Raw genomic sequence first — 22,919 nt, 5'->3', positions numbered from 1 at the left:
CTAAACAGTTCCAATACCACGAAGATCCCTTGTATTGAATGGTCAGTTTTAAATAACTATCCAAAATTTCTCCTTGTATGGTTTCTAAAAGAAGTAAAAACTCATATACTCACCCATCTGGCTAAGGCTTCTTTGATTGTTGTTGCTTTTGCCTTTAAAAGAGAAAGAAAAACAAGGCTGTCTTACTGGTGTAATATGTTGATTCAATTCTCATGCAATAATTATTAGTCTTTATATCTACCATTAAAAAGGTTAATACTTTCTTTGAGACCTTATATGAAAAGAGTGTGTTTTAATTTCCTGAAATCAGAATGATTTATTTAAATACCTCTCAGAAAAATTAAGGAAAGCATGATGTAATGCTCACATACGTCACTCCTACTTGGATTACAAAAACTATATAGCTTTCAACACTTGATATTAAAATATATCTTGTTTCATTGATTTTAAGATCTACATATTCTTTTACATTTTAACATCATTGAAATTTGAATGCAACCAGGAACAATTTACAGTTGGAGTGGCCAGGTGGCCGTGGTAAAGTTTTAGAAAAACATTAACCATTTGATTTCATATACATATATTCCTTTTTATGTTTGCAAAGGAGTACATATAATAAAAGTCTATGTGCCTAAATACATTTTTAAAAACTGTCAATAAGTACAAAATAAAAATTCTAAGTGATAGGAAACTGTCATAGTTTAATTCCAACTTCTTACTTTTCTTTCTTAGAAGAACATAAAATAACGTTGCATCTTATAAATAATAGTATCTTAGATTCAATTTATTATGATATATAAAACTTTAAAGATGAGCAAAGGAAGACATCCTTTGGATTATTATTGTTAGAGTTTATTAAAAAGAAAAGAGAGAACCCCCCCAAAAAAAACAAAAGGAAATTTTTAAAGGTCTATATCATTATGTCTAGAAAGTAAAGACATACTAATAAATAACCCTTGGGTTAAAGAAAACTATAAATTAAAGTAAAATAATAAAATAAAAGACAAAAATGTCAAAATTTGAGAAATATGTATAACCCTAAAAAGGAAATTTATAGCTACATTTATTGCCTCAGAAGAGAAAAAAAGAGATAGAAAACAAATAAGCTAAGCATTCAAAATATTTGAAAAAGTACATAATTGCAAACCCAAAGAAGGCAGAAGGAAATACAAAGGAAGAAGTCACTGAGATAAAGAATATAGGGGAAAAGAGATTAATAAAACTAAAAGTTAGTTCTTAAATCTCTGGCAAGCCTGATTGAGCAAAAAAGAGAGATATACAAATTAAAAATATAGACTGAATAAGGAAAAATAACAGATAACAGATTTTAAAAATAAAACATTATAAGCAAATATATGGTAATAAGTTTGAAAACCTTGACAAAGCATGCATTTGTAGAAAAAAAAAAAAGAGAGAAAAGTGCCAAAACTGTCACAGGAATCAGAAAATTTGAATAGACCAATAACTATTTAAAACATTAAAAAGATAATCAACGAGATCTACCTTCCTCCTCCCCTCGTAAAGCTCCAACCTGAGATAATTTTACAAGTGAGTTCTACCGAGCTTTCAAGGAACAGATACTCTATTATACAAGTTGTTTCAGAAACCAGAAAAAGAGGGAAAGCCACCAACTTATTTTGAGGCTAGAATAACTTGATGTCCTAACCAGATAAGGAGGTCTCTTTACTTCTCAACACAGATTTGAAAAGTCTCAATATAGTATTAGATCTCCAAAGCCAATGGTCATAATGATCACAATCAAAAACGGCTTATCCCAAGAGCATAAGGATTGTTTAACAAAAAAAAATCTATAAATGTAAATCATTTATTAATGGAGTAAAGGGGGGAATCACATTTATTTCAATAAATGCTGAAAAAGCACTTGATAAAGTTCTACATTTGATATTAAAAGCTTTTAACTAAGAGTTAAAGAGAAATTCTTACTTGATAAAAGCTACATACCAAAAAGCTATAACAAAAACCATACTTAACGGATAAATTTATTCATTTCAGCAAATATTCATTGAGTATCTACTTATGTACGAACATGTATCTACATGCTTAAGATATACCAATGAACAAAACAAAGATCTCTGCCATCATGGAACTTACATCTATTGGCAAGAGATGGATGGTAAGTAATATAATTTAAAAATAAAGAAATTATACAATTATTAAAGAAAAGAAAATGCTGAGTTTGGTAAGAGGTATCAGGATATGTAAATATGTGTATGGAGGATGTTTATTTTAAATAAGGTGATCAAGGTGAGCCAAACTGGAAAGGTAACATTAAAAGTATTCTAAGATCCCAAACACATTAAGATGTCTACTATCATTACTACTATTTAACATGATACAAGAGATCTTTATCAATGTGATAATAAGGAGAAATACAAATTGGCATGATTAAAAGGAGGAAATAAAAACACTGTGCAAATGATCATCTATGTAGAAAATACAATAGGATAAACTAACAAATATTCGAACTGGAGTTCAACAAGTGAAGAACATTGTTGACAAAGTAAACAAAAACTGGGAGAAGATATTTTCCATATAAAACCAATAAAAGACTAATATTGACAAAAATAAAAACATGAATAGAAAATTCACAAAAACTGAAATTGAGATGACTAACAAGAATACCATCAAGTATTCAAACTCACTGAAAATCAGAGAAACGCAATGGAGGTTCCATGGAATATGGTGAACATTCTGGACTCTGAAAATCAGAGAACTGCAGAGTAAAACAATGGCATACTAAAATACATCCTCAGATTGGCAAGAGTTAGAAAGTTACAGTGCCTAAATTAAATTAAGATAAATTAAGTATGCATAGACCCTGTGACTCTGCAATGCCACTCCTGCGTTTACTTTTCCAGAAAAATCCTTGTGTGGGTTCATAAAAAGACACATGAGAACACTTTCATGTTGGAAGCAATCTAGGTGTCTAGAAATTGGTTTATAAGGTCACTAGTTCCCTGTAGATAGCAGGAATCTAAAACTGAAAGGCCTAAAGAACCATTGGACATCATTAATAGGTAAAGCTGCCCATATAGAGAGCTTTTATTTGGCTCTAGAAAACTACTGGTAGGTGAGACTTGGGACAAGAACTACCCTAATATCACATTTCTTCAAATATGAAAACTTCATTAATTGAAAATAACATCCTCATTTTATGTACCATTAAGAAAGAAAAGATGCTGCCAATTATGTGGCACCTTCATATTTCAGTAATACGAAAATGTGGGGAAAAATGTATCTGAAGTAGATTATTTCTGATTTTTCAGAGAAGCCAGAAATCTGGGTTTTGATGTAAAACAGGACCACTTTTAAGACACTAAAATTTAATTTTTTAAAATTAAAAAATTATGTGGGCCTGTATTTCTGGGGGGTCCCAGAACTAACAGTTTGCAGCCTCAGCTAGCTTCATCTAATTACTGGTACTGATTCTCTATTTGAAGATTTTCAATAATTCTCATGGTTAATGCTTTCAGAATTATTTAGACCTGATTATTTAGTCACTTGAATATAAACCTAGGTTCCAGAACTTTTTACTTAACTTGGCAGTGGTACTGGCTAAATGACTTGGAATAAAGTATGGAAAGCAGGTGAAAAACTACTTTTGGTTGAGGGTGGGCATGACTTCTTCATCACTTCAATTTCTTGGGCTCAGTCTCTGCCCATTTAAGCAGCACTGGAATCACGAAAGGAAGACAACTACTTATAACTATTCTTCATAAACATCTCCATCCGGCAGGACAATCACATACTTTGATAAATAACTGTGGCTGGGTCTGTAACTAACCAACAACATCCCTTTTCAAACTTCTAGTTGTAGCTGCCAAGTATGTAAGCAAAACAGTGCGCATTTTAAGCAGCAGTTGAGGAGCATCAATAGGTACTTCACTATTGAAAATCACTACTTCACAAAGGTCTTTGATTGGATAGACCGCTTACAGATTTAAAAGCAAAGGCTGCACTTCTCAGTGTGGTGGGGTGCTCTCCAATTTTAGAATAACGGGGTGCATTGTCAAAATCCACATTCCTGAGCCCTCTGGATGATATTAAAACTTCATAATCTGCATTCCAACAAGTTCATAGTACTAAAGCCAATTAAAATCATACTTATGGCATACTGAAATTTGAGAAACATTACCCTAATACATTCTATCAGAGTGGGTTTTACAATGTTACCTAATAACTGCACTCACAGTCATCCAGAGGCCACCCTGGGCACATCACAGGTTTCGAATACTGCTGCAGTCGGTGTTACACACACACCCCTCATAAACAGCTCCCCCCTCCACCTCGCCAGCGGGGGTAATTACTTCTACGTAAAGAGATATCCTTATTCACACTCTCCCTTCCATCACCTTTCCCACTCAAATCTGCATTTTCGAGAATTTCCTGCTCTTTGCCCACCCCTCCTTTCTTTGCCAAAATCCCTCAACATTAAGCCAACCTCTGATCCTCCCCAGGCCGCCCTCACCTCTGACCACCCGGTGCCAGGGCTTCTCCTTCACCCAGGCCTCTGACTCCACGGAGTCAGCATCCGCTACCCGCTCCCTTCCGCTGTCCGAGGACACCCTCCGCCCTTCCAGTCCTAAACACTCCTCAGTCACCCTTTCCATTTCTAATCTCTTCTCAGCTTTGGCTACGAGGCCTGGAAGGTACTCACCATTCCGGCGGTTGCTACTGTCACTGCTCTGGTTGCTAGGGCCCGCGGGGGTCAGTGCGCGTGCGCACTTCTTGGCGTTCGCGGATCCCTATCCCAGGAGCGGTCCTTTTTCTCCGCCCTCAAGGTGGGGCGAGCGGGGCATTGTGGGACTGCTTGGCGGCCGCTGGGGTCTTCCTGCTCCGCTGCCATTCGCTCCCCAGGGGCTGCAGCGTGGCGCTCAAGATTTGAGAGCGTAACCGCGCAGAGTGGTCAGATGTGCTTTACCTTACCGAAAGCAATTTCAGCTAATCTGGAATGACGTCCTGCCGAAAGTTTAAAACTGTAAAACTTCCCTATTACAATCTCCTTTCCCATAAAAGAATTGTAAAATTGTTTCCCTGCAGATTGCCCTTCCGCCTCTTCTCTAGATGCCGGGAGCTAAATTAGACCGACTTTCTTCAGTTACCTTCCCCAAGCCCCTCCAGGGAGCCAGAGGCAGCTGAAAACAGAAAATAGGTTTCACATAATGGAGATGTCTTTTTACCCCCAACTTTCAAATTAGCCAAAACATGTAAATATATATATAGAGAGATATAGATATAGATATAGATATCTATATCTTCAAATACGAAAACTTCATTAATTGAAAATAACATCCTCATTTTATATATATTCAGGTGCTAGGGATAAGGAGAAATAGAACACATGTATACACGGCTGTTTATAACTGATATAGCCTTTATGGGAGGACAGTTGGCAATATGTATTAAATGCTTTAAAATCTTTGCACCTCTGTGACCCAGCAGTTCCACTTCTAGGACTTCATCTTGAAGAAATAATCACACAAGTGTACAGAGATATATGTTCGAAGTTTTAATAGCAAGAAGAGAGAAATCCAAATGTCAACAAAAAAGAATTGGTATTATTGAACAGCTAAACAATGAAAGAATATACTACCATTAAAAATGTTGCTGAAATGCTAAGAGAAGAGAGGAGGCATTTGAAAAATGCAAAGCAAAGGGCTTGCAGAAATGACCTACTCAGCCAGTTAAAGTCCATTCCTAACTGTCCTCTCCCCACCTCCAGGACTAGCTAACATGTTTTCCCATAGCTTCCTCCCCCAGCTCAAGGACTCTCCAGCTTACATCTGTTGATTCATGGCTTTCCAACCAACTAATGTTCTTCCTTATCTCTGTAGCTGTGTAGGAATAACAAGACTGTATAAAACTGCCTGTTATGTTACAATTGGGGCTCAGCTTTTGGATAGGAATTGGCTGAGCAGGTGCTGGCATTAATAAGTGCTGCTTCCTGCTTATAGCTTCAGTATCCTGTCTCTCTGTTCGAGAATCCTATAACAGTGCCGATAATGCCAAGGTCGCGGATTCTACAAGACAAACAACCTGTGAGACCAGTGGTCTGGAAATTCTCCCCCATTACAGCTCCCCATCTGAAGCTCCCCATCCCCATCCTGAGTCGTGAGGCACACATGAAGCCTCAAAGGAATCACGCGCCCCTTGCATGGACACTGCAGAGGTATATAAACTGTAATAAATCTAACTAAAGCGAGTTTGTGCTTGGTGTTATTAACCCCACACACTCCGCTGGCCAGTAAATTCTCCTTCCTCTAACAAAGTTGTTTGAGTGTCCAATTTCCTCCATCGGGTGTCGCTTCCCGCAGCAATGCAGCTATTCATATGCAAAGATAATCATGATGTGTTAATTTAAAATGCAAGTTCCCCCCCAAAATGGTGTGATCCTCTTAAAAATTACATATAGTGTTCGTGGTGGCTCTATAGTGTAGTGGTTAGCACATATGCTTTACATGCAGAAGGTCCTGGGTTCACACCCTAGGTGGAGCCATGGACTGTGGGCCTGGCCCTCCTAGCCCGCTGGTGCACCAGGCCCTGGGTAGGAGGAGATGCCCCGCCTTCAGAGATCCAGTTTTTAAGTGGGAAACGGCAACATCCATAGGTTGGGGTGGAAGGAGGGGGGAATTAAAGAGGGAAAATAAATTATACATAGTGCACACATATATACAAAAGAAAACTAAAAGAATATAATGAAGGTTTAGTGTTTGTTACAAACTGAACTCTGTCCCTTTAAAATTCATATGTTGAAGCCCTAACCACCAATATGGCTGTATTTGGAGACGGAGCCTTTACACAGGTAATTGCAGTTAAACAAGGTCATAAGAGTAGTGCCCTAATCCAACAGGACTGGTGCCCTTATAAGAAGATGAACAGGTACCTTGAGTCGTTTGCACAGAGGAAAGGCCATGTGAAGACACAGTGAGAAGATGGTCATCTGCAAGCCAAGAAGAGAGGCCTCGCCCCAAACCAACCCTGTTGGCACCTTGATCATGGACTTCTAAGCCCCAGAACCGTGAGAAAATAAATTTGAGAAAATAAATTTCTGTTGTTTAAGCTACCCAGTCTATGGTATTTTGTTATGGTAACCTGAGCAGACTAAGACAATGTTCACTTCGCCTGTCTATTTTTTGATTATTCTATAATGTGGATGTTTTAAATTTTGTAATAAGAAATAAATTTTATTTTGAGAAGGTAATATAATCACATTTATAAAACTTGGAAAAGGTCAAGTTATTGAAGAAAATAATAATGTATATTCATAACATACCCAACTTTTGTTCTTGTAGTATTTTTTCAGATCTCCACACCTCCGCACCTCTCTTAACCAAAATTCTTCCTTATCTGCCAAAATCTTTACCAATTTTGTTGATGTGGCTATAATGGGAATCTAATGCTTAAAAATATCTCAATTCAGCAGAGCATTCCTTTTACTCAACTTTGGATTACACCATAAAAAATTGATATTAATGATGAAATATCGTTAATAAATAATTCTATCTTCATGCTCACTCAGAACATTACTTCTTCTTCCTCCTTGTCATGCAGTAGTAAACTTTGATGACTAAATACGTTTTATGTACCATTATATAAACATCTAATTCCACACATATTTTTAAAGTTTAGAATCAAAACTCAGAACTTCAGCTAAAATTATTTTAATAAGTTCAGTCTCACCCTACAAATTGTAATTAAATTTTTGGTAAGGGTGGTAGAAGGGTAGAAGGGATGATCTGTCTTTCAGTTAATTACACTATCTACATGGGACTAGAACTTGGAATTTGCCTATTTTTAAATATATTTTTGAAACAAAGTATAAAGAAAAGATTTTTAAAGTACAAATACAGAGGTAAGGAAACTATAAAAAATCAGAGTATTTCTCAGTAATTGGTTGCCATTTTTAAAGCAGTATCTTATGATTTCTAACTATTTTTAAAGATCCTAGAACAGTTGGCAACTAGAAAAAAAATCAAAATCTGATTAACAGTAGAAAGGATTCTATGGCTTCAGTCTACACAAGTTAGCCTCCAAGTCATCTTGTTAGAATTTATTCCAGCCTCCGGCTATTAGGAGCAAATTATCATAGCCCAATTGTTCCTCATCATAAAACCAGGGGCCTATATTCATGTATTCACCTTGTTCAAAATAGTTTTTAAAACTCTGAGATAGGTATAGCAAACTAATTATTATTTACCAATTTTTTAAAATCTTTGAAAGTACAGAGGGCGACAGGGAGGGTAGGTGGGAATAGTGAGTAAATGGTAGATTGAAAATTGGTTTCACTTAGCAGTTACCTTGAATTCAAGTTCAAACAAACCAAACATGGAGAGACATGAATGATACCAAAGCTACAGGCTCTCATGAACTTGAAGCGAGTATTTTTACTTCTTTAAAAGCTTGCAGATGCCATGAGGGAGTCTAGATCTCAGTCGTCATTTGTCAAAAATATTCAATCTGTCCCCTGATTTTTTCTGAGCATATTCTAAATTTAACTCTCTAGTCTGTCAGCCTTTACCCTAGACACAAATGCAAAATCTCCAGGATCTTCTTCCAAGACTCAGTCTCAGCAGCAACATGAGCTTTGAGCTGCCCACCTCCCAAAGCAGGCACCCCCAATACTGTATCCAGGGCTACAGAGAAAAAAGGCTGTAAGGAGGATCTAGTCTGTGGCCAGTATTAGGATAGCTTAAAAGAGTGAAATTTATCTACCCATGTTCTGTGAGGTGCTTCCCAGCTATGTTAGCATAAACAGGGCTCTTCCAATGCCTGTCATCTTTTCCAACAATAAAAAGAAAATGAGCAGTGGCTTTTTCTAGGGGGCTACTTCTATCCTGATAGGCTGGATCCCAGGGGTCCTCGAGTGCTTCTTTAACATCATATACTCTTGAATCAGTAGCAGATATTTAGTTTAGGTTAAAAAGCAGTCCTGGCAGGATTAATCTACCATATGTAAGCTGAGATGCAGCCATTGATGCTTACAACTGCAACTAAGTTTGGGAGGAAGCTAGCCATGGAAATTGCCAACTCTGCCCTTTTGCCAGAGCCAGTCACACCAATGTTTGGACCTTTGACCTGAAGACTGAACAAAAAGAAGACAAACAAGAAGAAAGAGCAAGAAAAAAAAAGTATGATTGTTAATGGGGTCACAAAGCCCTCAATATAAAGAAAAGTATTGTATGTATTTATCAGATAGCTTACTCATTCATTCATTAATGCACTCAAATAGTTATAGATATTTTCCAACACATTAGCACCACTTTATTCACTCTCTCCCAGTCCTAATGATTTCATTTTAAACACATTTCTCTTTAGCATTCCTCTTACCTTTGGGTGATTTTATACAAATTTAGCTGCCTCCTCAAAGTAATCTAAATTTAAGTCCTTCATGATTGGTAGTAGATCTTCATAGCCAAAAAATGGCAAAACCAGAGTAGTAAAACCTCGACAAGCCAGGAGACTCGCTCAAGATCATTTAACCCTCCATCACCAAACATATTAATCACACCAGGAAAAGGACCATCTCCTATAAACTGGGAAAGGGGATTAAACATTTAATGGACTATGGTATCCAGCTAACATTTTCTAAATCAAATTTTAATTACATAATTTATATTTTTTTTCTTAAACATCCACCTACTTGCTTTGAAAAGAAAACATCTGTTTTGGTTGAAATAGGTTTATTGTTGTGGTTGAAATAGACACTTGTTTAGGATATTTTGAAGCCATATATGTAAAAATGTTTTTATATTTTTCCTCCATGAGAAAATCACTGGGAAATAGAAAAAAATTAGCAATGAAGATATGGAATGTGTTTTGAAGTATAAATCTAAGCAAATAGTTCTGTAGGCTTTGAGTTATGAAAGTATAACATCTCATTAAAAAAAGACATCCAACTTTAAAATGCCTTTTTACTTCTCAACGATCTGAAGATACAATCAGAGTCACCAAAATCTATAATTAAACAAAGTTTAAACTATTCTAAAGGTTTGAGGAAGGTGTAATATAAAGTGAACAATATGTATAGTAAAATATCAAACTAATATCTTCCTACCGTTGGTCTGCTATTTCTCTTTCAACATTCCTTTTGGAGATTATTTTATTCATTCACCACTCCAAGTGAATAACTTCTCAGCCAATTGCCTCCTGCTATTTTTCAGAAATATGCTTCTGTGTTATTCCAATTAAAAGTGCCAGATAAGAACAGAATAAAATGTGAGGGCATTAAGATAGAAGCTAAATTAAGAGATCTAAAATTCCAATTCCAGATGCCATTTCTAAATTTTCAAATCTAGAAACAAGTTAGGCCACATCTAGTTATCAAAGTGAAAGCTAAGGTGTACATATTAAGGCAGTGATTTTTACAAGGTGATTTTCTTAACATGCAAATATCTCTGCATACCTTGATGTTCTTTTTAAAATTAGATAAATCTCCAGCATTTCTGCATTCAAGATTAGTTTCAGAAAGCCTAATGCAAGCCATGAAAAAGACTTAACATACAGACCCTCAAATTATTCTGATAATAGTTTTCCAACCACAGGTTTCAAAATACTAATCTGATTACCACGTTAAGATGACTGAGGATTCATTAAGATGTTTTAATTAAGTAATTTAATCCCCAGTGTGTAAATCTGCTAGGATCTTCTTCTTGTTGTTGTTTTTAATCACCCTTCCCCCAAAATCTCTCATTTGGAGGATTCTTACTTGTTCCTAAAGATCCTGAAGCTGAGAGTAGCAGGTAAACCATACTGGGCAAACCAGACTGGGCTTTTAAAAATTAAAAAAAACCTAATTATTTCACTCATTGTTTCACTCACTCAGCTTGTGCTTATGAAGGTCAGAGTTTGGAGCTCAGAAAGTTTTACTACACCCCGATTTTAGCATCACCTAACCTAGCTGTGTGGTTTGGTTAAAACTCTTTAGGCCCCAGTTTCCTCATTTATATATAAAAAAGTTGTTCTTAGATCTATGAAATGAGCAATGAAACAGTTTTGATCATCATGGTGAAGGTCTCCAAGGTATTAGAGATGTTGGATAACAACAAAAATATCATCTTTATCCTAATAGAAAGTCGGTATAAAAGAATTAACAATATAATAGGATTTCAGTCACTTTGGAGCTTGAACAGATAAAAATGAAAGAGATTTGTAACCACTGTTCTCATCATTGTTACAAGAAATAATAATGGAAAAAAATTAACACAAAGCTCTGCCTACTAGAGATAGGCCAAAAGTATTTAACGCTAGAAAATTTACAGCAATTTTATACTTTGTACAGCAAACCCGAAAGGTGTATGCTTCACAAGGAATAGTGTCTGCAGCACTAGGAATTTGGAAGGTGGGCAGGTGGGAGAAGAGAGGTACCAAGCAGATCAAATTTAAATCCCAGTCATCGTTTAGGGGAATGAATATCGCCACTTAGGCGACAAAATAAAAGAATTAAGGTGCTCGCTTTGTTTTCAGATGACAAATTAAGCTAGCAAAGCAATCCAGTTTTTATAACTCTATTATTCCCTAAAGCCACTGCAAGGCCCTCTGCGGGAAAGGCCCCATGCACCTGGGGGCAGCAGGAAGACGCCCCGCAGGCGGCGGGTTTGCAGCCAATAGCGGCGCAGCTCGGGCCTGGAGAACCAGCGCTGCACCTGAGCGCAGGCCAGCGCCGGATCCAGCGGCACCGCCCGCTGCTGGGGAGCTCGGTGGACGGTCACCTCCACTTTGAGAAGGGTTTTCATCATGCCCCTCAGCATCTGGCTGAGGCAGTGATCCTCCGAGCCGGCTGGCGTGAGGCGCCACGGGAGCCCCATTGGCTCCACGCTCGTGAAGTCGCTTCCCAGAGCCTGGTCCCTGGCCAGATCCAGTCCCCGCGGCGGTCCGCCTGATATTCGGCCAGCGAGTGGAAGCTAACAGCCGATGCCCGCAGTCACCCGCTCCCTGGGGCCTAAGCCTTCCACTTTAATATCCAGGAGCTCATCGGCCAGCCCAGTCTTGGGCGTGATGGTCCAGGTCGCGGCCTTTTGGGAGAAATGGGACGATGTGGACAGAGACCTCCGAAGCCGAAAGGATATCCCAGGGGTTCGGAGCGCGGCCGGAGCCGCCCGCCACATGGCTCCGGGATATTCGGGGCTTTGATTCGAGCCAAAGAGACGAGGCCTGGAGCCTGCCAGACGGAGAGTTAGGTCTACCGGACAGGTCGCCGCAGGGCAGGCCAAGGCTGGGAGGAGTCGGGCAAGGCAGGCGGAAGAGGAGAGACAAGGGAGGGGCGGGGGCCCGCGGGGCCAAAGCAGGCGGGACGGGCAAGAGGTCCTGGGCTGGTCTCTGGGGCGCCGCTCAGGCTGACAGGATGGTGCGACCTGGGAGGGCCCTTGGGTCGGTCGCGCTTTTGGAGGTCCTGTGGTGGGTCCGCCTGAAAAAGGTAGGAGCTCATCCCGAACCTACCACTCGACGTAACTAGAATAAGTTAATGATTTCTGATGAAGAATGCCAGCCGGTCGCCTTCGCTAGAGAAATCTCTCACTGGCCACCAGAGGACACTGTTCCCTAAACCTGGTGAAAGGAAGCTATGTGTACTAGGCTCCTTTCCTTCTTTGAAACTGCTTTTGCCTGGGATTAAGAAAGACTATCAAGGTTAACGTTTACACGTATCAGACGAGGCAGCACTACTGATGTACACATTGTGGAAATAATCTCTATTGTCCTGTGGCCTGGTATAAGTATCAGTGTATATTTTTATATGTAGAAAAAGTTTACATTATGCGACGTTTTTTTTTTTAAGAAAAGACTTTGAACACCTCAAATAAAACCATATTTTTCCATTCATACAAATATTTATATGTACATGCATCAAAATAGTTCTAGAAGGGTACACTTTAAGTTGGTAACAGTAGTTACTCCTGGAAGAAGTCTGGGATTGGGTAATAAGAGGATTTTTAATTTTATCTATTACTTGAACCTTTTATGATGGAGAATGTAATGTATTGATATATGTAAGATTTGTTTGCTACCATAGAATTCTATCTTAATTAAAATGAGGTTAATTAATTCAGGTGAAATATTCTATTCATTCTATTAAATTGCTATCAAACAAGAAAGATGCATATATAAATCTTGAATATTTTTGGAATCAATTTCATTTTAAAATATCTTATCCCACTTATTCCATAAATAACATTATAATTGTCATGTATACTAATTTATGCATTGAAAATATTTGCCACTGAAAGCATATAGTCACTGGACCAAGAATTTCCTGTTGAGAGCCATACAACAACCCTACCTTCTTTGAAAAGTACTTGTTAAAGTCCCTGAGAATATACATGGCTAACAATCAGTTTTGGAAAAACTGATCAAGATATTTTGACTTCTGCCCCCACAAACCATCATTATAGTGGCCATGAATATTGGATTTAGTGCATCTCTGCATGCACCACCTGAAAAGATAGAATGTCTTCCATAGCTTTCTTTTTAAATTTTTATTTTTTAATATTTAAAATTTGTTTCAAGTATATAGTACATTGGTTAGACATCTATATAGTTAGTAAAAATGATCCCACCAATTGCTCACTCCCTCCCTGACCCTCCACTTACCCAATGTATTAATGCTAATTGCATTTCCTATGCCGTGCTCCCCATCCCCATGACCATCCATCAGCTACTAATTTGTACTTCTTTAACCTTTCACCCCATTCTCCCAGTCCCCCAAACTGCCCAACCCTCTATTTATCACCAAATTATCCACTATATTTGTGAGTCTGTTTTTGATTAGTTTGTTCTTTTTATTCCTTAAATTCTGCATATAAGTAAAATCATATAGTTTATCTTTCTCTGTCTGACTTAAATACCTTCTAGGTCCATGAAAGCAATATCTTTTTCCATCCCCTTCCTTTTTATATGTAGGGGTCTTGTTTTCTTATCCTTTCAGCTACTCTGTCTTTTGGTTGGAGCACTTAATTCTTTTCCATTTAAGGTACTTATTGATAGGAACGTAGCTATTACCATTCTTTATTCCTGTTTTCGATACATGTCTTTTCTTCTTAAAGAAGCCCATCCAACATATCTTGTAATACTTGTTTAGTAGTGACAAATTCCTTTAGCTTATTTTTGTTTGGGAAGCTCTTTATCTGTCCTTCAACTCTAAATGATAGCTTTGCTGGATAAATTATTCTTGGTTGTAGATCCTGGGTCTTCATCCTGTCAAATATTTTTTGCCAAACCCTTCTGTCCTGCATTGTTTCTTTTGAGAAATCAGCTGCCAGTCTTATGGGTGTTCTCTTAAAAGTATTTGTTTTTCTCTTGCTGCTTTTAATATTCTCTCTTTGTATTTAAGCTTTGGCGTTTTAATTATGATGTGTGTTGGTGTGGGCCTCTTTGGATTCCTGATTTTTGGAATTCTCTGAACTTCCTGGGGTTTTATGTCCATTTCCTTCACCAGGTTAGGGAAGTTTTCCATCATTATTTCTTCAAGCAGCTGTTCAGCATCTTGATTTTCTTCTGTTTCACTTATCAGACGAATATTTGGAGCCTTAATAGTGTCCCATATCCTTCTTAAATTTTTATGGTCTTGGCATTTTTTTTCTTGCCATTCTAATTGAGCGTCCTTGGCTTTCCCATCCTCTAGATAGGGCATTTAATCGTTTTCTTTATTCAATCTGTTTATTCCTTTGTTTATTCCATTTAATATACTTCTCATCTCGGATAATATATTCTCCATATCAGACTGGTTCCCTTTTATAATTTCCATTTCCATTTTTATGTCTTTGTTGGAGTTCTCTACACTTCCCAAAAGTTCATTGAGCCTCTTTATAACTAGTGTTTTGAACTCTGCATCTGTTAGATTACTTGACTCCATTATATCTGGATCTCTGTTCTGTTCTCTCATATGCTTTCTGCTTCGTCTTCCCATTTTGGCTGCCTTTCCGTGTCTGTTTCTATGTACTAGGCAAAGCTCCTAAGTCTCCTGGTCTCATTAGTGTGGATTTGTGAAGTAGGTGTCCAGTGGCACAGTCCTGCAAGGGGTTTAGCTGCAGGCCAAATTTAACCCACGCCTCTACCCCTTTGGGGCCACCTGTTAAGATTCAGCAAGCAATCAACAGATGCTGTGCTTATAGTTGCCTCAAAAGGCCACACCAGAAACCGAGGCCAGCTGCTTCCACCAGTGTGAGTCTGAGCAAGGAGCACCTGACTCGCTGAGGATATACCTAGATGTGGCTTGGGTGGAGCCGTGAGTTAGGGTAGGTGGGGCTCCAGGGAACCCTCTGGGTGGAGTGACCTTTGTTATCCAGTTTGATGACGTCACAGCTATGGTGGCGCTGTGTCCAGTGCACTGGTGTGGGGAGGGCTCAACAGGGATCAATGGATACTGCCGGCACTTCTGTAGCGAGCGAATCTCTCCTCGGCCCTCATTCTGACAATGTCTCCCTGTAAGTCCCTCGTGCCCTCTGTGCGCAGCCCAATGGACACTGGTGTTCAGAGTGAGCAGTTCCATTACCGGGAAAATCCGGTCATGGTTGTGGCCCCTTTAAGAGGCGTCTGCTGCTGCCAATGCCGAAGCCAGTTTCACTCAGCTGCTCGGGACCGGGCAGCCCCATGTCCTCACCTCGTCTTACCTTCTGCTGTTGCAGAGTGCTTTCCTGGATTTCTCCGTAGTTGTATGACTTGTTCCTCTAGATCTCAGGAGATTTTTCCTTGCTGCTGCTCCTTATTACTGTCACAACTTTGATTTGGTCACCAGAGGGATGAACAGAGCCTTTATTAACTACGCCATTTTTTTCTCATTCTTCACCTTCCACAATTTTTATTTTCCCAGTGTTCAAAAACAATTTAAAATGAATGTACATAATAGCTTAATCATGATACTTTGTGAATTTCAATTGGCTAAAATATGTAACAGGTTTATATAAATATTTTTTAAATGATCAGTGGTTGACAAAAACATATTTGCTTTCAAAATGGTCCATTGGTCTTTCTCACCCTGATAAAGTACATTCAAAAGTATTAGATGTACAAAGGAAAGCAGAACAAAGGGCTAAATTTGGTCATATTATCTGATTTTCTTTTTGAAAAGTATCTCCAATTAAATTTATTTTAGGCTTCAACTGCATTGAGCCACTGCTTCAAAAAAATTAGTGATAGCCATTGGAAAAAAAATATGTCGAAAATGTTTCCTTATTTCTTCTCATTTTAAATCTGAACTCTCCAATTTGGCTTTTGAAGACTCTACTATGTGACCCAAACTTACTCTAACTTTACAGTAGATCTCATTATGCTGTCTCCTAGTCAAGCATGTCTCCTCCAGCTGGAAAGCAATATAAAATATGTTAAGGATACTTTATCAGTAAGAAGAAATTGAGATCTAGGGCCTCATTCATAAAATAAAAGCAAAGTTTTCATTTCATAAAATAAACGCAAAACTTAGTAGTCTTCCTTTATCCATGGGAGATACATTCCAAAACCCCCAGTGGATGCCTGAAACCACAGATAGTATCAAACCCTATATGTACTGTTTTTTCCTATACATTCACACCTATGATCAAGTTTAATTTATAAATTAGGCACAGTAGGTTAATAATAACTAATAAAATAGAACAATTATAATATACTGTAACAAGTTATGTGAATGTGCTTTCTCAAAATATCCTATTATACTATTCTCATCTTTCTTGTGATGATGTGAGATCACAATGCCTATGTAATGAGATGAAGTGAGGTGCTGAGAATAGCATGCAATTTAAAACTTATTGTTTATTTCTGGAATTTTCCATGTTTTCTGACCACTGTTAACCACAGGTAACAGAAACGACAGATAGGGGGACACTACTGTATACTAAGTATATTAATGTCCCAATTTTGTAACTGTTCAGAGACAAGTCTTGAGTTCAGGAATGTGTACAGGCAAGAATGAAGCAGAGTCCATTCCTAAACGGACTCGAGTGGGCAGGTTCCCAAAGCTCAGACATGGTCAGTTAGGGCCCAAAGTGGATATGGGACTCTTAGCAACACAGAGCTCAGTCCTTAGAATCAGAACACAAGGCTAGGCCAGCAATTAAGAGTTAGGCAAGCACTTCTTACCTTTTTTCTGCTTAAGGTTAAGACTGGTCCTACAGGTAAGATTGGGGTTAAGCCTGTATATTGGATAAAGTTCAGGGGAGAAAAGGATGGACCTGGCAGTGAAGAAAGGAGGGTTGCAAAAGCTGAGAATCCAGTCAGATCTGACAAGGAAGCCGAGATGGTTGTTTTGTTACAAAAAGGCTCCTAGGTGCTCATGTATAGGAAAAACCCAATACACGTTGTATGAATAGAATTTTTATTAATAGTATCTCATCTATGGTCATGTTACATTTTACTGAGCTTGACAGATTTTTTATCATTGAGATGTTTATGGAAGAACGTTTGAATTTGCTGCCAGGCATCTACCTGTGCCCTTGAGTGAGCCTTTGGCTCACCTCCATAGAATACTGGTACACCCAATACTGCATGCACAGAGGCTCTACAAGGAGGAAAATAAGGTGGGTCAATACAATGACCAGTTCCTGGGTAGTAGATTATCTGAGGTCTGTCTTTCCCATGGGCTTGTAACCGTTCAGAGGCTAAATGAGCATAGAATTCACTCTTCCAGTTATGATCATCCATGCCAACAATAAATAGTAAGGGCCCCTGAGCCTTTTCTAATGGAATAAGACTTTGGTGGTAGGGTTCCTCCAGTGGGTTGTTCCAAATGTCCATTAAATCCAAAAGGCCTGACTCAGTGATTGAATATTTCCTTGAGTCACTGCCAAGATCAGGAATAATCATATCCTTGTAATGCAGAGGAGCAATGGTGTTGGCCACGCAGGCATTGACAAGTACAGTGGCTGTGATGCCCTTCAAGAAAGAGGCCATTGAGAGACAGAGGTCACCTCCTTTGGAGAATCCAAGAAGCCCAACACTAGGGCCTTTCACCTGATGAGGAGAGAGAGAATAAGCCTAGAATTTACAAATGGAGGACACAGTGATTTTACATTCTCTAGGTAACTTTCTCAACTGTTGTTTGCTTTCCTGCCTTATGCAACAATCCACAAAGTTCAAGTGTGTCATCTAATAAGCAAATCAATTGATTTCCTAGTACATAGGCCCTTCACTAATATTTATAGCGTCTGGGTCAAGAATATACACAGAGGCCCATATACTCTATACCTAAATATTTATTAATCAAATGAACACATATAAATAAAATATATTTTTTTCTCCTATCTTGATAAATACACCTCCATAACAATTTATAAGGTTAAAATTTAACCTCCTCTGAGTGCTGCACTGGAACATGGCATGGAGGAGAGCCAGCCCCTGGCCCCAGTCCCGGGCCCACACTCCTTCTCTCCCATCCCTGGCTCCATCATGTACCTTGAGGGGCCTCTCACACTTGTGTGTGGATACCCAGCCTATATGTTTAAGGCTTAGGGGTATTAACATTGAAGTTCCCTGAAAAGAGGCATAGGGCCTAGAAGCAGGATCAGTGTGCTATTCAGCAGAGAATTCTGAGGTTCCAGATCCCAAGGGCATGGTGGGAGGGGGACCACATGGGTTCCAGGTGGACACATCCCCTTGGTCCCCTGGACACCTTACTCTGTGAGCAGAGATGCAGCCAAGGAAGGCCAGAGTGTGACCATCTAAAATGAAGGATCCAAGGAAGAAGCCCCTTTTGCCTAAGTTTAAGGGCAGAACTAATAGTATATATTGGTTTATTCTTTTTACCAGGACCTTATCTCCCCCAAATAAATAATCCTCACAGTTTAAGATCACCTAGGTCTTAGCAACTCTGCTAAGAGACCAGTTTCTGAATTTTAACACAGTTAAACCATTCTATAGACCTTACAGAGGATCTTATTCCTTAACATTAAACTGTTTGGGTCTCTTTAAGTTCAGATAGTAGCAGAGAGTATGTATTTCATTTATAATTACTACTAAAATATTTAATTAATTTTCCACTATCAGATAAGAACTTTGTCTACGAAACCTTAATACCATTATCACACTTAACAAAATTAATAATGATTCCTTAATATCATCAAATACACAGTCCCTATTCACATGTGACCAATTGACTGGAAAAATGTCTCTTTAGAGTCAAACTTTTTCCTCTACCCATTTACATTAATTTTATAAATGGGAAAAATTGAATCCTGGAGAGGGCAATTGCCTTATTCAGAAACTTGGTAGTAAATTTAGTAACTTTTTAGCCCAGCACTTTAAATAATGGTCAAGAATAAAAGGGAACTAAACACTCAAGTCTTAAGAGATTAGAAGAGATGGGTGGAAGTGGAAATAATAGTCTTTTTAATAAAACTTTTGAAGGAGACTTTGTGTCTCATGACATACTTCTAGCCCCTGGTGTCCCAGTAGGGCTTCTGGATCCAGCCCTGTATCTGCTGTGTCTCTCCTCTGCATTCAGACAAGCACCTGAACCCACCTTTGGATGCTGCAGCATAAAGTTCACAGCTTCTTCAAAGTACTCCAAGTGCATGTTATTCAGATACTCAGGGAGATCTTCAAATCTGAAATAAGCCAGAGCAAGCACAGCAAAACCATATCCAGCCAGGAGACTCGCTCTGTATTCACAGAGGCCACCACCACTTCCAAACAGATCGATGATCCCAGGGAAAGGCCCTGCACCTGGAGAATACCACGAATCATGAGGAATTCTAGACTTTTAAAAGACATTCTTAGGTTTTAGATTTTGGCAGTCAGGAGAGAAGCAAGGAAGGTTGGGGGTTTGGGATTCGTGGAAGGACCCTTTTTACTCAAACAAACAAACAAAAAAACCGGTGGGGAGAAGGGAGAACAAAATGCCTTTTCTCTAGGATTTCTCATATATTTTCACAAAACGATGAAAATAATATATAGTTGAACCTTGAAGAACACGGGGGTTGGGAGAGCTGCCCCCCTCCCCTTTGTGGTCAAAAATCCCCATATAGCTGTCCCTAGTTATCCACAGGGATTGGTTGCAGGAACCCTGCAGATATCCAAATCCACAGAGGCTCAATCCCTTATATAAAATGGCATAGAACAATATATAGTCAGCCCTCCACATCTGTGGATTCCCAACCAAAGATGGAAAAGACTGTTTTTGATCCATGGTTGGTAGACTCTCCAACCATATACTCAGTGATATAGAGGACCGACTCTATATTGATTGAAAAAAATCCAAATACAAGTGGATCTGCACAATTCAAGCCCATGTTGTTCAAGAGTAAATGAAATTAGAAATAACATGATGAGATGTTCATTTTCCACCAAATTTTATTTCTTGTTTTTCTTTTTGTAAAAAATCTATTTGAGAATGCTTTGGAAGGCATAAAGCAGTCTACATACATAGGGGATTATTATATTCCCTGTCGCTTTATGCCCTCTGCTCCAGCCTTAAACAATGCTATTCCTAAATGTGCCATGTTCTCTTTGGCCCCTGAAAATGGTATATACTATTCTCCTCCCCTCTCCACCTTTTTTTGACATGGTTGACTTCTCAGTCTTCAAATCTAAATTTAGATCTCCCTTCCTGTAAGACTTCCCTGATCTCTCTCCCCTCCCCAAGTGAGTTAGATAGCCTTTTATATGTTCCCACCCTGGGCTTGTACCTCCCCTGCCTTAGCATTTACTACACTCATTATAGGAGCAAGTATAATTGCCCATGTGTTCTATTAGGCTGTAAGTACAGTGAGGCCCATGTCTGATACTGCTAGCCATTGCATCCCAGTACAGAGCACAGTCCTTAACACATATTTGTTAAATAATTGAACCCTTCTACATTATTTACGGCTTTTGAGACAAAATACAATAAATTTTAAATGCACCACATACTAGGCACTGAAATAGCACTTAAGATTGACATGACTAGGTGGTGAGTTTTGTTTTTGTTTTTTTCATGAAAGTCTTTAGGAAATTCTTAATGAATCAGTCAATATGGTTTATTGAGCTTCTACCATATCCCTGTGCAAGCCTCTAGAAATATATAGTGATCTAGAAGACCCAGTTCTAGCCCCAGGAGTTCACAGTTGAGTAGGCAGCCACTAGTTAGGGCTGTGAGTTGCTGAAGAGCTGTAAGAATAAAGCAGGACCTCTTGTTTTGGAAAATAATCACATAATCCCCTGAGCTGTGGAAACTCCAGCATTTCTCTGTAGTGGGGTTTCAGTCCAGCATTTGGTTGGAAAGGGTGGGGTCAGGGGTCTTGTTTCCACGCTGCTGTTACCTAGTAAGTCTTTGTTTTTACTTAGTTTAGGGTTTCTCAACCTCAGCACTACAGACATTTAGAGCAAGATATTTCTTTGTTGGGGGGCTGTCCTGTGCTTTGTGGATATTTAGCAGCATTGCTGGTCTCTATCCACTAGATGCCTATAGCACCTCCCCCCCAACCTCCCAATGTAACAACCAAAAATGTCTCCAGATATTGCCAAATGTCCCCTGGAGTGGGAGGCAATCATCTCAGGTTGAGAAACACTGTCAGACTGTTTACAATAGTGGGGAGAGGATGATCAGGGAGTTTTGTTTGTTTTGGATTATGGTAAACTGTCTCTGTGGCTTTTGGCCTACTTGTAAGTTTGATGTGAAAGGAGATAAAAATCACTTTTGCACACAGGCAGAACTCATTGCCTAATATCGGTATTTGAAACACAGCCAGCTCTCAAATATATGTTGTATGCACTTTGAAGCATAGAGCTAAGGGAGTGACAGGATCTCCAAGAAGTGCCGTGAAACTTAAGAATTCCAACCAAATCCACGACAGATTCTGGAATGCCGGGACCAGTTTAAGAAAGTTCCACAACCATGTGGTTTCCTGGCCAAGCAAGTGGCCGCCCAGGGTCTCCCTCTCCACCCGACGTCCAGAGCAGCTAGGGAAGCCGGCAACTGACCTGGCGGCAAGAAGAGCGTGGCGCGAACCCGGCCTGTGCGCACTGGCTCCCGCCGCACCCCGGGCCCCAGGAAGTCGCGCTCGTGCACTGCCCGGCCCAGGATCTTCCCGGTTTCGAGCTCGTGGCCGTCGAGCACCTCCAGCTCCACGGCGAAGGGCGTCTGCACGTCTCGCTTCGCTAGCCGCAGAAAGGGCTTCTCGGGCTCCAGGGCCCAGAAGAGCCCCATGGGCTCGAGCCCCGCGAAACTGCCGCCCAGCGCGGGCGCGCGCGTCAGGTCCAGCTCGCCGCCGGCGTCGGCGCAGTAGCGCGCGTGGGCCCGGAAGAGCGCGCCCCTCTCGTCGCGCAGGGACGCGCGCAGCGTGACCCGCTGCCCCGGGGCCAGGGCGCGCACGACGATGCGCACGGGCTCGTCCCAGCGGCCGCGGTTGGGCTCCACCGTCACCGTCGCCGCCATCCTAACTGCGACAAAAAAGGTGGGGTGTGCTCCGCGGAATCACGAGCGGGGCCTAGTGTCCTTACACCTCCCTCGGGAGCAGTAGCAATTGGAATCTTTGCACTGCTCCCATTGGGTGGGTATGGGGACACTCTCTAATCCGTTGTGTGAGCTCCCCCTAGAGTTTGTGCAAATCCACTAGTGCCAGAAGAAAGTGTCTGCTAAAGTAAATTAATTACTTAACCCTGCAATCCAATGTGGTGTATCGAAATAGAAGTACGAAAACTGCTGAAAGCTAAGTATTAGGAAATACCCTGGTGGTTCCAAGAAGCTGGATTTTTAAAAAGCATCCTAGGTGATTGTTCAGTTGACTTGAATAACGCGGGGGAGGGGAGGAGGGGAGGGGCAGTCGAAATCCGTGGAACTAGTAAATCAGGGGATAGGAAGAAGAGCATGATCCTAATCCCTCCTTTGCCTCTCAGTCTTTCTCAAGCCTTTTTCCCTAGAACTAAGGGTTCCTAGCAAGGCCTCCAGAGGTAGATGTTTACAGAGCGAGACCTATCCGGGTTCCAGTATGACCCTGCTC

The 22,919-nt window shown here is 39.9% G+C and overlaps 2 protein-coding genes across 3 annotated transcripts in view; both read right to left on the bottom strand.

The window, feature by feature from the left end:
• Positions 1-4,795, bottom strand: part of DNAL1 (dynein axonemal light chain 1) — a 37,092-nt gene extending 32,297 nt beyond the window's left edge. Inside the window, exons 1-2 of one of the 2 annotated variants that reach the window (XM_039883740.1) lie at positions 4,679-4,795; positions 114-152 (exon numbers count right to left, since the gene is read on the bottom strand). In XM_039883740.1, the coding sequence (XP_039739674.1) occupies positions 114-152; positions 4,679-4,681 (42 nt within the window). In that variant the 5' untranslated portion in view covers positions 4,682-4,795. The remainder of the gene's footprint in view (positions 1-113; positions 153-4,678) is intronic. The other variant, XM_039883741.1, reaches the window with a different exon arrangement.
• A 12,508-nt stretch (positions 4,796-17,303) lies between these two features.
• On the bottom strand, positions 17,304-22,502 carry ACOT6 (acyl-CoA thioesterase 6). The gene is made up of 3 exons (XM_039883737.1): positions 21,901-22,502; positions 19,463-19,665; positions 17,304-17,955 (listed from the first exon to the last, which is right to left on the bottom strand). The coding sequence occupies exons 1-3, from the start codon at positions 22,352-22,354 to the stop codon at positions 17,350-17,352; spliced, it is 1,263 nt and encodes a 420-aa protein (XP_039739671.1). The 5' UTR covers positions 22,355-22,502; the 3' UTR covers positions 17,304-17,349.
• Positions 22,503-22,919: the final 417 nt, after the last annotated feature.

Source organism: Pteropus medius, unplaced genomic scaffold (assembly GCF_902729225.1).
Source record: "Pteropus medius unplaced genomic scaffold, Ma_sr-lr_union100, whole genome shotgun sequence".
NCBI classification, from domain to species: domain Eukaryota; kingdom Metazoa; phylum Chordata; class Mammalia; order Chiroptera; family Pteropodidae; genus Pteropus; species Pteropus medius.
This window is presented reverse-complemented; position numbering and strand designations above follow the sequence as displayed.

Bases quoted from the DNA above. Each gene is read 5' to 3' on its own strand.
- ACOT6 (XM_039883737.1), bottom strand. From the start codon at position 22,354: ATGGCGGCGACGGTGACGGTGGAGCCCAACCGCGGCCGCTGGGACGAG. The intron at 19,666-21,900 runs GTCAGTTGCCGG...GGTATTCTCCAG, and splicing joins CACGCTCTTCTTGCCGCCAG to GTGCAGGGCCTTTCCCTGGG. The intron at 17,956-19,462 runs GTGGGTTCAGGT...TCTCCTCATCAG, and splicing joins TTATGCTGCAGCATCCAAAG to GTGAAAGGCCCTAGTGTTGG.